The sequence below is a fragment of the Echinops telfairi genome, unplaced genomic scaffold (genome assembly GCF_000313985.2).
Source record: "Echinops telfairi isolate 266 unplaced genomic scaffold, ASM31398v2 ScPeMD7_7420;HRSCAF=8458, whole genome shotgun sequence".
Lineage (NCBI taxonomy): Eukaryota > Metazoa > Chordata > Mammalia > Afrosoricida > Tenrecidae > Echinops > Echinops telfairi.
The window spans coordinates 53,396,228-53,412,333 of record NW_022111320.1 but is presented as its reverse complement, the minus strand read 5'-3'; the positions used below and the strand labels follow the sequence as shown (position 1 = coordinate 53,412,333).

Below are 16,106 nucleotides of genomic sequence, written 5' to 3'. Positions count from 1 at the left end.
CCCGCCGAGCCTCGAGGCCTCCCGATCACGCCGAGGAGTAAGGTACCATGGAGCCCCGAGAATGCGCTGGTTACCCCGGGCCACTTCCTCGGGAGCGCGATCCCGTGCCCTGACCGCCCCGCGCTCCAGCACCGAGCAGGGTTCTCGACCTCGGCTCTCCGTACGCCCGCCTCCGGCAGTGGTTTCTCCCCGACCCGGGCCCGACTCGTCCGAAGGAGGCCCGCCCAGGCTTCGCTCTGCCCTCCCTCCGCGCGGGGCTGACGTGGATGTCAAAGCCTGGGGAGCTTGTTGTACGCGAAGTGCGGGGCCAACGTTGCTGGGCGAGCGCTCCCTGGGGAACCTGTTGGTCCCAGCCGGCGCGGCTTCGGTGTAGTGCGTGTCAGGGCACAGACGGGCAGGCCAGGCCCTCCCCAGGGCGGGTGACGGGTGACTGCCGCTCTCATTCACAGTCGGTACATTTCCACGACGCCTGTGAACCGAGGCGTCAACCAGGACCAGCACTTGGCCTTCCTAGATCCCGAAATCCATCGAGAGAGAGCCACGCAGTGTCCCAAACACTCCCCACAAACCCTGGTAGGTAGTGGTTACTTGTTGGGCTGCTAACTGCCGGGTCAGTTGTTCCACACTACCAGCTGCACTGCGGGAGAAAGAGTGGGTTTTTACCTGTGGAGTTGCAGCCTGGGCACCCAGAGGAGCCAGTTCTTCCCTGCCCTGTAGGGTCGCTATGAGTTGGTACCAACTGGAAGGCCGTGGCAGTGAGCGAGTTTTCCGGATGGTTTAGCTGCTTGATTACCTGGTGGTTCAGGTGTAGGATCCCTGCCTGGAAACCCTCTTGGAGCCATAGATCTACTCAGTAAACTCGGGGGCACCGGGAGGCTAAACTTTGGAAGCCCAGGAGATGTGGGCGCTCACGGGAGGTGCATCCCAATATGGAGACTGGAGGGGCCCGAAAGCCAAGTAGGAACTGGGGAGAAGGTGAATGAGTCTTCCGAGCCTTCTACCTTTGCATCATGGGAGAGGCGGCTGCAAAACAGTTGTAATTTTAAGAGCTCAGAAGGGCCAGTGCATGGGCACGCATCAACGGGGTAGCAGGAGCCTACTCCGATGTCCAGGTGCTGTGCACGTGTACCTTGGTGCGTCATTTTGTTTTTTAAATCATCTTATTGGGGGCTCTTACAGCTCTTATCACAATCCATACATCCATTATGTCAAGCACATTTTGTACATATGTTGCCCTCATCATTTTCAAAACATTTTCTTTCTGCTTGAGCCCTTGGTATCAGTCCTCAGTCCGTCCCCCCCCCCCACGAACCCTTGATAATTTATAAATTGTTATTACTTTCTCATGTCTTAAGCTGACTGATGTCTCCCTTCACCCACTTCTCTGTTGTCCGTCCCCCAGGGAGGGGGCTCCTTGTGATCAGTTCCCACCTTGGTGTGTTTTAACAGACATTCCAGCCATCCTGTAGAAATAGACATGTCACTCTATGCTGTCCCTCCCACTGGAACACAGCTGCAGGTGACAGGTTGCTCAGGGGCCTTCTTCCAGCGATAGTGCCCCACTCTTCCTATAGTCCAGCTTCCTGCATGCTGGTGCAGCACACAGACAGACTGACCAAGTTCCGTAAAAGCATGCATCCTTGCCACACAGCTTTCCCACTCTGGACCCCTGCTGTGTCCATCCCCTGGTTCTCACAGACCACTGCGCTCCTCTGGATCCATCTGCAGGTTCGCAGGAGCACAACTAAGTCCGTATGTGGGAGTAATTTCCACTCTTCGTAATGCCCCTGCAGCTGGTTACAGCCCAGAGTTGAGTACCGTCACATCATCGGTAAGGCACAGGCCATCATCCCAGGAGTGACAGGAGGACTTGTAGATGAGCGGAGTTCCGTACGCATTTCTTAACGCCTGAAGCATACCTTCTCATCAAGCCTGAATCGCTGTGCCCACTGGGTCACACACGGGTACTTCTTTAGAGTGAGTGCACACAGGTGAAAGCACCTAGCTGTGAACGGAACGTCTGACTGTTAAAACCCATGTGTGTGTTTGCAGTTTCATTGGCACAAGCTCCACATGTCTTGCGATTCAGTAGCTCACTCACTTCAAGAAGAGTTGTCCAATCATTACCCCTCAACTTTCAAATGTTTTCTTTCTTTTTTAAACCCTATTTAATTGCTTGTGGGAGGAGATGTGGCAGTCTGCTTCCATAAGGGATTTCCTCCAGTGTTCTGAACCCTCCAGGGCAAGCAAGTCTCCTCTGTGCTGCAGGGCAGTCAGGGGTCGAGTGGACGCAGCAGTAGCAGCAGCGGGTCAGTCTATTGACCCTACACGATCAGATTAACGCCCACAATGCCAGTCTTCACGTGTTCCAGTTCATTGTTGTCGACTTCCAATCTTCCTTGATGCGTACATTCCACATTTCGGCTCTAGTGGATGCTTGCTTGACGCCATGGGGCGTCAGCAAGGTCAAGGCCTTGACAGCTTTCCTCCATCTGCGTTGTGAAGGTCAACCCTGTTGTGAGGAGGCAGCTCCCGCCCAGTCCACCCCAGTGAGCTCACCTTCCAGCACTGTCCCCAAGAGGTTTGCTTGGTTCATCTTTGGAAATCAATTGTCAGGGCTCTCTTTCCAAGCCCAGGGGCTCTGCTGGCACCTGCCCGCCATGGGGCGACGCTCTTGTTGTGTGAGAGGTGTGTTGTAAAGCTTCTAGCACCATCGCCACATGCCAGCCACCCGTGTGGCAGGCGAACAGATGAGTGGTGACCATCGTCTCTTGTCCTTGAGTTGATTCTGGCTCCTGGTGACTGCACATGTCTCAGTAGCGCTGTCCTCCATTGGGCTGCAGCTTTCCGACGTCGTGTGCCAGGGCTTTGTCCCCGGCACTGCTGGGTGGACATGAACCACCCCTTCAGTCAGTAGTCTACTATAAGCCATTTATACCGCTGCGGTGGTGAGAGCCCAGGCTTGCCTCCTGGTGGAGTTTTATGTTTCCGCTCATGGCACCTAATGAACGGTCTTCTAAGGGCTAAGGCTGCATGTAGCATAGCACTGGGTTCTTGTAAATTCTGTTTCAAAAGAGAGTTGTGAATTCAGATCCCAAATTTGGTTCTTGGGGACTTCATTCAAAATGCATTGCTGGTGGAAAGTACATTATAAGCTTTTTCCTTCTGGAGTAAAATGTGTGCGTGTCTTGATGCCCGTTCCCATGTACTTCCTTAACTTTAGGGCTGGCTTTTGTTTTGCAGGTTTGGGGCAGAAAAGAAAGATGTCATTCCGTAAAGGTAGGTATGTGTTTGCTTTCCTCCCATAAGTTATATTGCTGTTATCCCTGGTCAGAAGCTACAGAGAAGACTCATGACACGTTGAAAAGTGAAAGGCTAAAGGGACGTCATGCCCCCCCCTCGTTGCAGTGAACATCATCATCCTGGTCTTGGCCATTGCGCTATTCCTGCTGGTTTTGCACCGGAACTTCCTTGGACTGAGCAATTTGCTACGGAACGAGGCTTCAGGTAATGGGGCCTGGAGTCCTCTGCATCCCGCATCCTCCGTTCCATCCCCCTGAAGGGCAAAGAACGTTTTCTTCCCAACCTTACAAACAAACAAACAAACCCTGCTGAAGTCTGGTGGGAAACTCTCCGTGGGGACTCGCCAGGCTCTTGTGCTGGGAAGTGCGCCCCACTCACTCCCACTCACACACTCCTTCCTTCTCCGTGCGGTAACTTGCCAGGGGTTTGATCTGTCAGCTGATTCGATCCAGATCCGAGTCCACTGATGGGGGCAGGCGAGTGTGGCTGGTCTTTGATGCCTGTTCTGTGCACCTAGAGCAGGCCGGCACACTGCTGAGGCGGAAGAACCAACCCTGGCCCTCACAACAATTTAAAGATTACTCGAGGGCCATAAATACATTTTCACAAATGAAATCGCCATTACCTGAGTAATCTCCTCCCCGGGGTTTCTGTGTTCCTTCAGAGCCACGTGTGTGTCCCAAAGACCCCTGAGTTAGAGTGTTTCTGCCCGCTCCCTCCTTTCTCCTGTGGAGCCCCATTCGCGGGCTCTCTAAGTGCTTGCCAGCCGGTTACTTTACATGAGTTGTCTGTGCCGCATCCACCGCCTTGGTACTGGGAGGCTTGAGGCCGCAGGGAGTTGATCAAGAGTCACTTCCGGAATGCCACCGGCCGTAGTTGGCCCAAGCCTCAAGACGGGCTGAGTCTTCCCCCTGCCTTCCCGTCATAGCAACGCGTGTGGCTATACATGCTTAGACAGTAATGCAGGCACGCTCCTGGTGCAGGTGTTTATAAAGAAGGAAATCACATTTAAGCTCCGCATAGTTTTCTCCAGTGGTGCTTCATTCCCTGCTTCAGAATGGTGGCTGACACCAGGGAGACGCCCGATCACTCTTTGAGCGCAGTGGATGATTCTATCACCTGGAGGTCATTGTCAGTGAAACTTCAGTTTGATCAACTTCCAGATTTGAGGTTTTTCCCCCTTGTACAGATGAGGTCATGTTTTTCCACAAACTCCCGTCATAAGCCTGCCACCAGGATCGTGGAAACTCTTTGCTTGCAGGTTTGCAAGCAGAGCATAGTTCTGCCCTTAGCAGTTCATCCACGCTTCTGTGCGGCAAACCCACTGCAGTCCCGTGCCCATCACCTGTCCCGTCCCTGTCTCGTGCCAGAGCGCCCTTTATGAGTTTCCACAGGTAAGGGGCTCTTCACAGCCACTCGCTCCGTTTTCGCTGGCCAGGCCCTGATCAGAAATGCACAATATACATGCACATGCATGCGCATGGCTGTTTGCTCCGTGTCTGTGTGGGAGGGATTCGAGTCCTGACGGCTGGACCTCCAGGCCCTGTAACGGTGCTGGCACCTGACAGGCATTCAGCGTTGAATGAGTGAAGGACCAGAAGGGCTCACACAGCAGTGCTTGCACGTGCAGTGCAGCGTGCACGCTGCTGTTCTTTTCAGCCTTCCTGTTCCGTTCCAGAATGTTCCTTCCCATGTGACCCACTAAACTGATTCCATGCCTACTAAGAGGTCGTTTTTTTCTCTTCTGCTTCCAGGTAGTATTCACGGTTGTAAAACGTGACTTGACTACATTTCAGATTTTGTCCTTAAGAGAGGCAACAAGGGGGATTATTGGATCAAAGGTCTTGTACTTGTTTAAGGCACTTGACACAAAATGTCAAAAGCATTTCAGAAAAGTTGCTTGGTGGGGGAGGGGAGCTGCTGCGTCTGCACACAGTGCTTGCCCACCTGCTGTTCCTGCCTTGCGTTCGGATGGTGTGTTGCATTGCCTTCTGTGTGTGTGCACTTCACAGATACCGGGATTTGGGGGCTTCAGCCCATAGACTTTGCCCCCAATGCCCCCCAGCCTGCAGTCGACAGGTGGCCCGAAGAGATTCCTGTGGTCATTGCTGCATCGGAAGACCGGCTGGGCGGGGCCATTGCCGCCATCAACAGCATCCAACACAACACCCGCTCCCATGTGGCTTTCTACATCGTGACCCTCAACGGCACAGCCGACCATCTCCGGTGAGCTGGGCTTGCTAGAAGACGCCCCAGAGCAGTCCAGGGGCCAAGGCAGGCGCTCACTGTCTGTACAATACCACAGACCACCTCTCCCGGTGACTGTCACAGTGATGGTCGGCTAGCAGGTATTTTCATGGGAATGAGACCTCCTTGATAGGGAGCAGCCGATTGACTTCAGTACCAGGTGTGTGGACATCCCTCATATACTGATCTGTGGACTCGCATCACATCCACACAAATGAAGCCAACATTCTCAAAACCACATAACTATATACCATATTAACATAAATAAAACGATGTGGTACTATGTTTATATAGAACGTATACTATGTGGTTACACATTTGAGACACTGGTTCGACATGTCCTAAAGGGTCACTTGGGGCGGTCAGTGTGAGTCTGCACACCCATTGATGGTGACTGCGAGAAACTTGACGCCTACGTCTGTCCACAAAAGCCACGCTTTCATGAACGAGGCCCATTGACTGGGATTAATACTCGGTGCACATTCATGCCAGAGTGGCGCTTATCTATCTGTAGGAATGTACCACAGAATTTCGAGGTTGGGAGGATTAGGAAAATGAGTTTGGATACATGGATAAAAGTCAGCATAAATGGTAGGTTAATAAATGCCAACCCTTTCTGTGCTTCTCGTGGAGGAAACGGAAACGTGTCAGGACACGCCCTGTAAGCCGGCGTGTGAAGCTCTGAGTCTCGTGGCTTTGGACCATTGTGTCCTTAGTGGGAAGGAGCGAGGGGTGTCCAGGCAGCCTAGGGAAGTGGGGACCCTGGCCCACAAACTGAGTGATTTGGAACAATACCAGAGCTATTGGGAGCCCACGCATTACTCTTTAAAGACGAGGGGCAATACCCAGTTTTTCTATCAAGCCAGTGAGACCAGTCTTCACTCAGTGAGTGGGTTTCATTACATTATTAACAATAAAAACCCCACTTGATGGACAGGCTCATCCAGGTTTTGAAGATGCTTACCAGAAAAGAAAAAGTTGCAAGGTTTATTAGCTATTCCCAAATAGCTAGTCCGTCAGGTTATAGGGTATCACAGTTCTAAAGCACCTCTGTCCTGTGGCATTCTCCATCGTTTGTGTTTAAAAGTTATCATGACTTATTTTAACTTATTTTAGAAATTCAGAACCCACCTAATATGGAACCAAATGCTGCATTAAAATAGACAGCAGAAATACCGTCCGTCAGGAGTTAGTGTTCATTCGCCATCCTTGGTCACTGGAGACTCGTCTTCCCCTCGCGTATCCAGAGGGACGCGTGGTTCGTTTGTGTGGGGATGGAATGCTTCGACTTCATAGTGGATTTTTCAACGTCCACCTTTTAGTGTGAGGCTGATGTGAGCAGCATGTTGATACCGGAGAATCTTAGCTCCGGGAGGACACTGGTGGGAACGTCTGTGAGGAGCAAAGAAGTGAAGGGTTTGAAGACACGGCTTCCAGGGTCCCTGGGGCTTCTCATCAATTTGCTCTCACTGGAAGGCACAAAGATAAGACTGTTTGGGGCATTACTTAAAACAAACTGCTTTCTTCATCAGGTCCTGGCTCAACAGTGGTTCACTGAAAAATATCAGGTACAAAATTGTGGATTTTGACACTAAGCTTTTGGAAGGGAAAGTAAAGCAGGATCCTGTCCAGGGGGATTCTGTGAAACCAGTGAGTTGCCTTGCATCTTTCTTTGTACTTGGGAGAGGAGACAAAAGCTGGGTGCAGGGAACCCAGCCTGAGCAGTTCTCAGGAGCAGTCCTGGGGCCACCTTCTCCTGGGTGGGGTCTGCGTGAATAAGAGCCTAGTCAATGCTATTTCCTCATCGACAGTTAATCTTCGCAAGGTTCTACTTGCCTGTTTTGGTTCCCAGTGCGAAGAAGGCCATCTATGTGGACGATGATGTGATCGTGCAAGGTACTGGGGGAGACCATGCTGCCCTGCCCCCTGCTGGCCTCCAGGGAGAAGTGGGTGACCTGTGGGCCACTGGGACCATGTCTTATCCCTTTCAGGTGACGTTCTTGCCCTTTACAATACACCACTAAAGCCAGGACATGCAGCTGCATTCTCAGAAGATTGTGACTCAACTTCTGCTAAAGTTGTTGTCCGGGGAGCAGGAAACCAGGTAACTTACCTCATTACCTCATCAGACCTTTCGGACAACCCCACTCCCAACACAGAAGAGGGGAGAACCTAGCCTTTGCAGAGCCCTGGTTGTAGTGGGTTATACATTGGGCTGTTAACCTGCTAGGTCAGCAGTTCAAAATCAACTCCCCTGAAAGATCTACTGCCTTGGGAGCCCACAGGGGCAGTGTACTCTGCCCTATAGGGTTGGTCACTGGGCTGGAACCACCACGATGGCTTTCCATTCTCCCAAAACACAAACATGCTCTCCTTCATCGGTTGGTTTCGGATGTTGAGGGCTAGGGTAGTCAGTGACTCAGTGCCTGTTCACAGGAGTAGAAGGCCGTCTTTGTTCCGAGGAGCCTGTTGATGGTTTCACACTGCCGTCCTGTGCTTCATAGCCCAGTGCAATAACCACACGGTCCAGAAACCGCTGGTGTCACTTTTGTGTGCTCTCTGTTAACCTGAAGTCACAGGCAGTGTTTTTCACCCGCTGCTGTGGCTGGGAGCCACACACCTGGTTTGAAACATAAGCACTTGCGTTTCCAGTACAACTACATTGGGTACCTGGACTATAAGAAGGAACGGATTCGTAAACTCTCCATGAAAGCCAGTACCTGCTCTTTCAACCCTGGAGTTTTTGTCGCAAACCTCACGGAATGGAGACGACAGAACATAACCAACCAGCTGGAGAAGTGGATGAAGCTCAACGCAGAGTAAGTGCTCCCCACCCAGGTGTACGACCTGTAGGCTGTCAGGAGTCTCAACTCACAACACTGTGTGGTCTGCCCGCAGAGAGGGGCTGTACAGCAGGACCCTGGCTGGGAGCGTCACCACCCCTCCCCTGCTGATCGTCTTCTACCAGCAGCACTCCACCCTCGACCCCATGTGGAACGTCCGCCACCTTGGTAAGCAGGGGAACAAAAGTCACAGAAGTGAGTGTGACGCTTTTGTACTCCAGCCCATTGTCCAGCTCCTGACCACCCTGGGAAGCCCTGGTCTAACTACTGGCTGGCTTTTCTCTGCTTTGCCATGTCATGTGACTGGGCACGATCATCCGAGTCTCTTTCTTCTCACGCAAGGCTCCAGTGCTGGAAAGCGGTATTCACCCCAGTTTGTAAAGGCGGCCAAGCTACTCCACTGGAACGGGCACTTTAAGCCGTGGGGAAGAACTGCCTCCTATGCTGACGTATGGGAAAGATGGTATATTCCTGATCCAACAGGGAAGTTCAGCCTTGTCCGAAGACACATGGAGGTAAACTGAGAGGGGCTCCTAGTCACAGATGTTCCCGGGATATCCTGGGAGACTGAGGACAGTGGCTGGGCTTCAGGGCCCACGGAAAACTGAACTGCGCTGCTACAAGCCCGGTGTATCCGCGAGTGCTTCCTTACACCGTGGAAGGAAGATGGTGGACTGATTCACATTGAAAACCTTTCTTTGGCTTGAATGTATTACCTCGTGACTTGATGTGTAAATAAAGTGAAGTGAGCCCCCCATCTCTTCCTTGTGGTGTCAAATACATTGCCCATGAGCTTTGGAATCCAATTTTAATGACGTATCACATACTTACAACATTTACAGCTATTGCACACGGATGCACGGCTACAGTGTCAAGTGTTTAGCTAAGAGACGCCCCTAGAGGGCAAAGGCCACGCCAAGGCTGGATCACACGTAGTCCGTGCTGAAGTCATAGTCGCCGTCTTCCCCTCCTGTCGGCTTATCCGAGTTGAGTGGCTGTGCTGCTCGGTCACCAACCTGCCCACCCGTATTGGAGTGTCCACCTGTATTAGAGAAAAGCGGTAGTTTTTGTCTTGTCTGGAAAGCAAAGGCCATTCTGTGCCACGCTGCTGCAGGAAGCCACCACTGACCCCAGCCGGACTCACCTGCTGGAGGCTCCGTGGCCAGTGCCCCTCCTCCTGCAGGACATGCAGCTGGGCACTCTTCCTGTGAAGACAGAGACAGGTGCTGGGTAGCTGTCAGCGGCCCGTGTCTGCCACATGCCATGGAGTCAGTGGGAGGACAGCACAGGCCTCTGAGCGGGATACTGGTGCACTCACTTGGGCTTCTTCACCGTCAACACCCTCTTGGTGGCCGTCAAGGTCGTCCTTGTCCTCCTCCGTCACAATCTGTCTTGGCAGATGCTCGGGTATGTCCTTTTCCTCCGTGATCCCGTTGGTCAGACCCCAGGACTGGAAAAAGAGGCTAGTGGCCAGGCGAGATCCTCTGATGGCTGAGCAGGGGACACGTGTCAGGTGAACAGACAGGAGGACCCGGCTAGCCCCCAGCAGTGGCACCTAGTCCCGCTCACCTTGAATGCTGTGCGCGTTGTTCCTGCGCAGCTCTTCCTCATCGAAGCCCAGTTTCATAGATGCCACTGTCTGCTCGGCCAAGTGGGGAGGGCAGGCCCAGGACGCTGGGGGCTGGCTATAGTAGCACAAAGCCCCTGTCCACTCTGACCACAGCAGCTTGGCAGCACTTTCCACGTTTGGGCTGCCACCTTTTTGGTGCAGCCCTCGCCTCCGCGCAAGCAAAGTGAAAAATTCCAGAGGACTAGTGTAGTCGGGGACAGTGTATTTCAGCACGACCTGGAAAAACAACGAATGCTTTCTATTGGAATGTTGCTGTCGTACAGCTTCCCACTTTTAAACAGACCACTTTCTTCATGCTCAAATCGACTTGTCACGTGGCCCACAATCCAAATGCCATCAACTGATGTGTGGTTAGGCCAAACAAGGGGGGCTTCAGAGTGGGGACAGAGGCAGTGGCTGTCATGCTGCACACAGAAACAAAGCCCAACCCCTTGGCTTTTTTACAGGTCCCAGCAAGACTCAAGCAGGAACCCACGAATTTGCTCGTATAAAATCAGGCACATCTCAGAATTTTATTCTGGAATGGAAAAGCACGAATACTCCCTCACAAACGCTCCTGTATTTCACAGGCGTAGGATGTCAGAGAAGTGGCAGGGCTTGTTACCTGTCGAGCATCTGCCTGGCCTAGGATGGCACTGGCAGCCTCCACTGGCTTTAACACCTCAATGCTCACTGGACTTCTCATGGCTAGAGCGGCGGCTGGGTTCATGGGAGACACGATGATGCTGGGGCTGTCTAGGAGGGTGATCTGTTTGTCCAGAGGGACAGCCTGCGCATTCCTAGCAGAGAGAGGGCACTTAGAGGGGCCTGGTTTAGAGGGTGGCAAAGGCGAACGTGAAGCTCAGGGTTGGATTGAACAAACTCAGCACAGCCAGTCAGATCCAGTTTCTCATCACTGCTTCACATCCCTCCCTCCAACATGCCAGGCCTTCACGGACACATCGCAGTCAACACACGCTGCCCTCTGCCAGGAGACCGCTGCCGCAGGGGTTAACACCTCGGGCTGGCACTGACCATGTCAGCCACTGAAACGCCCCTGCCCCCAACCCAGGGAAGAAATTCAGGGCTTCTCACGCCCATAAAGAGCCATAGTCAAACTCACAGGGGGCGGGTCGACCCTGTCTTAGAGGGTCGCCGTGACTCATGCAAGTCTGTTTTGTCTGGCACACTTCTATTCGTTTTTCAAGCCGGACTCCTCGCTCTGCATTGACTTGCTCCTCTGTCTCTGCAGTTAGACTGGGGGCAGCTGCCCTGCTTGAACCTCATGCCCAGCTTGGGAGCCTGACCCTTTCCTTCAGCTTTGAAAAGAAAGTTGCCTTCCTCAATCAAGATGGCCGAAAGGAAGTCACAAGCACTCTTGTAATTCAAACGTGCAATTAGGGAAGTGCCCAACTTACCGCGTCAGTCCCATAGACACACCAACCGTGCAGATCCGCTCCTGTTTTAAGCTATTAATAACACTGCTTTTACCCACGTTTGGGAAACCTATAAATGAGGAATTCAACGTACTATGAGCTGATAATCCTAAAACTTCTATCACTTTATATCACGCTTCATATTTAGAGCAAGATCAGAGTTGGATCTGATCGTCTTCACTTTAACTCTAAGACCCATCTTAGCGTCTTCATTTCTTGCTCAAGTAAAACAGGACCAGGACTAAGCGATCGATTCAAGTCAGCCCAGAAATCTCAGAAGCCAACGTCCTGCGACACCCAGGCACGGCAAATAACAGCCAGGCAGCAAGCCCTTCTGCTCTGCCCACCCCGTAACCGGGTCCCCAGGGGGGTCGGGGGAGAGGCCAGTGTATGAGCACTCCGATTCTCAGCCTGGCACGTCATCCAGGAAGATGCGATGAGACTCACCAACGACGCCAACGCAGACGGCTTTGCCACAAGTCTCCTGCAGCCCCCGCAGCAGCTTCAGGAGGCCCTCTTTCCCAAAGCAGACCTCACTTCTGTACGGGGCGGCCTTCTTCTTGACCTTCACAGACGGTTAGTTTACTACTTCTGAAAGCCAAGCCACCTGCCACTTAATCACACTCACATCTTATTATCGATGGATGAAATCAGAGTTGGATCTTTATCATTTTTTCATTAGTATCTTTTTAAATCAAGATTTCGCTCACACATATTTCAACCTCCAAAGAACAGAAAGAGCCACATATATGTCCCGTCAAAGGTACCTTCATTGGCTTCCCTTTGTCCCTCACGTGGGTGGCGGCTCTGAAGACCACAGTCGGCAATTCTCTCTCCAAACAATGCAGCCAGTTTTCCAGATTCTCCTTTGGAACCAGATCTGACAGGAAGGAAAAGGAAATCTATTTTGCCCGACACGAGGCACAAGTCTTCATCTGGCCCACCCTTTAAGGAGTGAACTAAATGGGGGGGTGCGCCAAGCTCCCCTACTTCCTTGTCCTCCCTCATCTTGAGGCCAGTAGCAATAGGGCTGTATCAACCTCTAGATCCTTGCTGTTTGCTAAGCTTATGCTGAATACCACGTACACTTGAGTATAAGCTGCCCGAATATCAGCCGCGGCACACAAAAACTGCATTGAAAAGGTGCTGAAAAGATTTGGCTCATACACGAGTATATATGGTAGTTCTAGAACTTACGGGAAATAGAAGGATTTCTCCCAAGTTGCCTCCCCCAAATATATGCCAAACGTAGCTGCTTGAGAATGACTGTACACTTGGAGGTCATCAGGAGTGGATTGGGGGTCATTCTCCCTGAGAGTTATCAGCTGTCTAGACCAAGCAGACACCACTGTTTATCCCACAAGTAGGGCCCACTCCCTTCTGATAAGGATAGTAGTTGTATACTTCCTTGTAGGAGGTCAAACCCGCCCAAGGATGACCAAGATTAGGCCTCCATCATGAATCTAGGGTCCGCCCATCTTATCACATGTATACCTAGACCCTTCCATTCCTATAGGCACACCCCTAGCTCATCCCTTCCTGTTATGCTTATGCCTATTGTACTGGCCCCTCCTGTGATGTGTGATTCTATAATGTTGTCCCCCTACAGTGATATAATGATTGGTTAGCAATAAAGAAGAGGCTCCCACTGATTCTCTCCTGGCTGAGAGAGGCTCCCGGTTCTCGGTTTCCAAGGCTGCTCCTGCTCTCGTGGCGAGGACCATCAAGTGGGGCTGAGGTGAGCAATGCTACCATGAATTTTATCTGACTCCATTTATTCCAATCTCTCCTCTAACTCTTATGCTCTCTAGGACCTTTACTACAATCCTTACTTATCACTGGACAATTGCGCCTACCGCACCTGTGATGATTCGTGGAGTCCCCTCTCCCTCTTACCCCACAAGAACTTACCCTCAGCTAGCAGTCATCTAATTCTAATTCCTGGCCGTAGTATTTCTATCCACGTGCTATTCCTTTGTGCTTCGCAAGTCCCTCTGGCTGCCACCTCAGTGCTTTCCCCTACAGCCCGAATGTCCCCAGGTCCTAAACTAAGATGCAGCACCGTGTAGGTGGAGGACCTGATAACACTGCCACCACTTCCTCTGTGAAACACACACACACACACACACACACACACACACACACACACACACACACGATGCCGAAAGGACAAGGTGGTAAACATGGAAGCACTCACACACCCTCCCACCACACAGAAACCAGGTGGATCGCATGTGAACACCCCTTCTCACGGCCCAGCCCTGGCTTTGGCACCCAGTCAGCACAGGTGCTGCTTCTGAGGTCAGAGTTGGATCTTATCAGTCTTCAGCGACCATCAGACTGTTAGACGTTGTCCTCATTCCTCACTGGTGCACACGCAAGGCCGAGGGCACCTGGCCTTCACTCACCTGATTTATTTAACACAAGTACCAGCTTCTTCTGTGCCCCCTGGACAATGGCCTCTTCTACCTGGGGACACCTGCAACCCAGAGGGTCTCTGGCATCCAGCACCTCAAGCACAACATCTGCAGCTTCGATCACCTGTCAAGGTATAAACAGTCACAGCACACCCCTACTTCAGGGACCACCTGCTCAGCCATGCCCGGCATCATGCTGGAGGCAGGCAACACGGTGAGCTCAGAGTTGGATCTCATGTCTCCACATGGTATGAAGAATGTTCAGATATGTCATCATTTCTCACACAAGAAAACAAAGCACACAGGCTTGTTCAGTGCCCTCCAGCCTTTGTAAGAATCCCCAGCCCCCCCACCATGAATTTGTTTGATAGGTCCCAGGGTGCTGAGAAGCCAAGACACGCCTCCCTGGGGGGGGGGGGTGTTTCCCAGGCGTGCTGGTCCTGGGGAGCATGACTTCACTCAGCCCTTTTGCTGAGGACCACTTTAAGGGTCCTTGTTGTCACACTCTCATGTATTCGCATTGTAAAGCCACGGTGTTAACACACTATGTTCAACACAAGTGCCGTTTTTATCAACTATGTTTATGGTTGAGCATCTGTCCAAACAAAATACTCCCTTAGGCCAATCGTAACAGGAACAGGCCCAAGACAGGTATGGCAAGCTGAAGGATTCAGCTCACCCGAACTGTACTTCCACCTGGCACCCTGGAGCTGGTGCCAGGGCTAGTAGAGAAGATTGACTAGTTTTAAAGCCCATTACCATTTTCAGACACTGACCTAGACAAATATACCTTTTTAAGTTCCTGACAATATAATTTCTTTGGATTCTGTTTGGTCAACTTGGCTTTCTTTGCTTTGCCTTGTCCAAAGTCCTGGGTGACCAAAACAAGGGCAAAGTTAGAAGTAGTGCAGTTATAATCCAAACTCAGCTTCCCCCTTCCATGGAGGTAGAGCAGCCACCAGCCCGCTGTATGCTTTCACTTCTGCTTTGGGCCCGAGATCCAATCATACCTCTGCCACGGATTCCCCATGAGAAGGCTCAACATCAGGACTAGCTTCTAGTTTCCTTTTCTTTTCCTGTTCCTTCTGTCTGTCAAGTTTCTGCTGCTGTTTTAGTTCTTCAAGCTGTGTCCAACGCGTAAGAAAGACAGGTGAGCCGAGGGACCTGGTACCATTACCCAACTCTGAAAAAAGGAAACATGCCCACACTCCATTTATTCACAGCTTCAGTTAACAACCTACCTGCTGCTTTCTTAGCTCAGCCTCCCGAAGTAGAGCCTCCTTAAAGGGAGCACTGTTGGGAACTCCTGGATCTTTCCGGGACTTCTTGTGACCCCGTTTTTTTGCCTCCTTCCTCAATTTTCGATGGTGCTCCCGTACCTATTACAAGGGAAAACATGGACTATTCACCAACACCTGCCTATTCAAACACAATTCACACAAGAAGCAATCTAGCCACAGTTCAGTAACATCTCTACAATGAGTGAGGAAAACCAAGCTTTCACTGGAATCGTGCAAACCCCAACCCACCACTGGGCTTTATTTTTGATACCCCTCCTTCCTGTTCCAGAGATTATCAAACATGTAAAGTTTTCTTATCACCAAACTAACCCCATAATCCCAGGGCTGTACCCCGATGGGGCCTCCTCTTTCCAGCAACCCTCAGGGCCTGAGGTCCAATCACATTAACCAGGACTTGCTCAGGGAGGGGAAAGACTAGGTGCAGTCAATCAAGTACAACAGAGTGCTCAGGAGCTCGACACTCACCTTTTTTTGGATTTTATACCGTTTATGGCAGCTCATGCGTTTACTCGCTTTCTTTAATTCTACAAAGAAAACGTAAGAAAAATACTAGAAACAGGTAACTAGCATTTTTTGATAACGGCAGAATAGAGGCCATATTTAAGAACCACGTGGGAGGGAATACATAATACAAACACATGCCATTCTCTCAAAACCAGGTTATTGGTTGAATACGTATTCCGGCCCAACGCTCTTCCTCAGAATGGGGTCAAAGGGCTCAAAATGTGACTTTCGCGCCAACCACGAGCCCAAGAGCGGGATTGGGAGACGACTCTCGGCCCTCCCGCAGGCCGTTTGGTCTGCACGTGGCCGCGAGAAGGAAAACGCTGGGCTCGAAATTTGACTCGGACAGTCCCCTCCGGAGCTTTCGCCTTCTCTTCTCCATCTTCGGACACCGGCGGACCCCACTTCCAACGTGAGGCCTGCCGACCATGGATTAGCCGCAGGAC

At 51.6% G+C, this 16,106-nt stretch overlaps 2 protein-coding genes and 4 non-coding genes across 8 annotated transcripts; 1 reads left to right on the top strand and 5 right to left on the bottom strand.

Annotated features, from left to right (window-relative positions):
- Window positions 1-6: 6 nt before the first annotated feature.
- Window positions 7-9,150, top strand: GLT8D1 (glycosyltransferase 8 domain containing 1). 2 transcript variants are annotated; one of them, XM_045297401.1, is made up of 11 exons: window positions 7-42; window positions 450-573; window positions 3,244-3,279; window positions 3,409-3,507; window positions 5,316-5,529; window positions 7,083-7,200; window positions 7,362-7,446; window positions 7,542-7,654; window positions 8,203-8,369; window positions 8,449-8,561; window positions 8,736-9,150. In XM_045297401.1, the coding sequence occupies exons 3-11, from the start codon at window positions 3,264-3,266 to the stop codon at window positions 8,915-8,917; spliced, it is 1,107 nt and encodes a 368-aa protein (XP_045153336.1). In that variant the 5' UTR covers window positions 7-42; window positions 450-573; window positions 3,244-3,263; the 3' UTR covers window positions 8,918-9,150. The 2 variants fall into 2 exon arrangements, with proteins under 2 accessions (XP_045153336.1, XP_004715261.2); XM_004715204.3 differs by lacking the exon at window positions 7-42 and having other exon boundaries at window positions 72-573.
- A 32-nt stretch (window positions 9,151-9,182) lies between these two features.
- Window positions 9,183-15,714, bottom strand: GNL3 (G protein nucleolar 3). Of its 2 annotated transcripts, XM_045297398.1 has the most exons (12): window positions 15,622-15,714; window positions 15,097-15,234; window positions 14,866-14,979; window positions 14,646-14,726; window positions 13,847-13,979; window positions 12,206-12,318; window positions 11,886-12,003; window positions 11,421-11,508; window positions 10,628-10,802; window positions 9,963-10,239; window positions 9,538-9,884; window positions 9,183-9,435 (listed from the first exon to the last, which is right to left on the bottom strand). In XM_045297398.1, exons 1-11 carry the CDS (start codon window positions 15,655-15,657, stop codon window positions 9,631-9,633), a joined length of 1,527 nt encoding a protein of 508 aa, XP_045153333.1. In that variant the 5' UTR covers window positions 15,658-15,714; the 3' UTR covers window positions 9,183-9,435; window positions 9,538-9,630. The 2 variants fall into 2 exon arrangements, with proteins under 2 accessions (XP_045153333.1, XP_045153335.1); XM_045297400.1 differs by lacking the exon at window positions 9,183-9,435 and having other exon boundaries at window positions 9,692-9,843.
- Window positions 10,855-10,930, bottom strand: LOC115872152. Its single transcript, XR_004047690.1, has one exon. It is a non-coding gene; the product is annotated as a small nucleolar RNA SNORD69 (small nucleolar RNA).
- LOC115872154 lies at window positions 12,077-12,165 on the bottom strand. Its single transcript, XR_004047692.1, has one exon. It is a non-coding gene; the product is annotated as a small nucleolar RNA SNORD19B (small nucleolar RNA).
- On the bottom strand, window positions 13,728-13,803 carry LOC115872149. The gene has a single exon (XR_004047688.1). It is a non-coding gene; the product is annotated as a small nucleolar RNA SNORD19 (small nucleolar RNA).
- Window positions 14,063-14,137, bottom strand: LOC115872150. The gene has a single exon (XR_004047689.1). It is a non-coding gene; the product is annotated as a small nucleolar RNA SNORD19 (small nucleolar RNA).
- Window positions 15,715-16,106: the final 392 nt, after the last annotated feature.

Bases quoted from the DNA above. Each gene is read 5' to 3' on its own strand.
- GNL3 (XM_045297398.1), bottom strand. From the start codon at position 15,657: ATGAGCTGCCATAAACGGTATAAAATCCAAAAAAAG. The intron at 14,727-14,865 runs GTATGATTGGAT...TTGGTCACCCAG, and splicing joins ATGGGGAATCCGTGGCAGAG to GACTTTGGACAAGGCAAAGC. The intron at 11,509-11,885 runs GTGAGTCTCATC...CCTCATTTATAG, and splicing joins CGTCTGCGTTGGCGTCGTTG to GTTTCCCAAACGTGGGTAAA.
- GLT8D1 (XM_004715204.3), top strand. From the start codon at position 267: ATGTCAAAGCCTGGGGAGCTTGTTGTACGCGAAGTGCGGGGCCAACGT. The intron at 7,201-7,361 runs GTGAGTTGCCTT...CCTCATCGACAG, and splicing joins AGGGGGATTCTGTGAAACCA to TTAATCTTCGCAAGGTTCTA. The intron at 8,562-8,735 runs GTAAGCAGGGGA...TTCTCACGCAAG, and splicing joins GTGGAACGTCCGCCACCTTG to GCTCCAGTGCTGGAAAGCGG.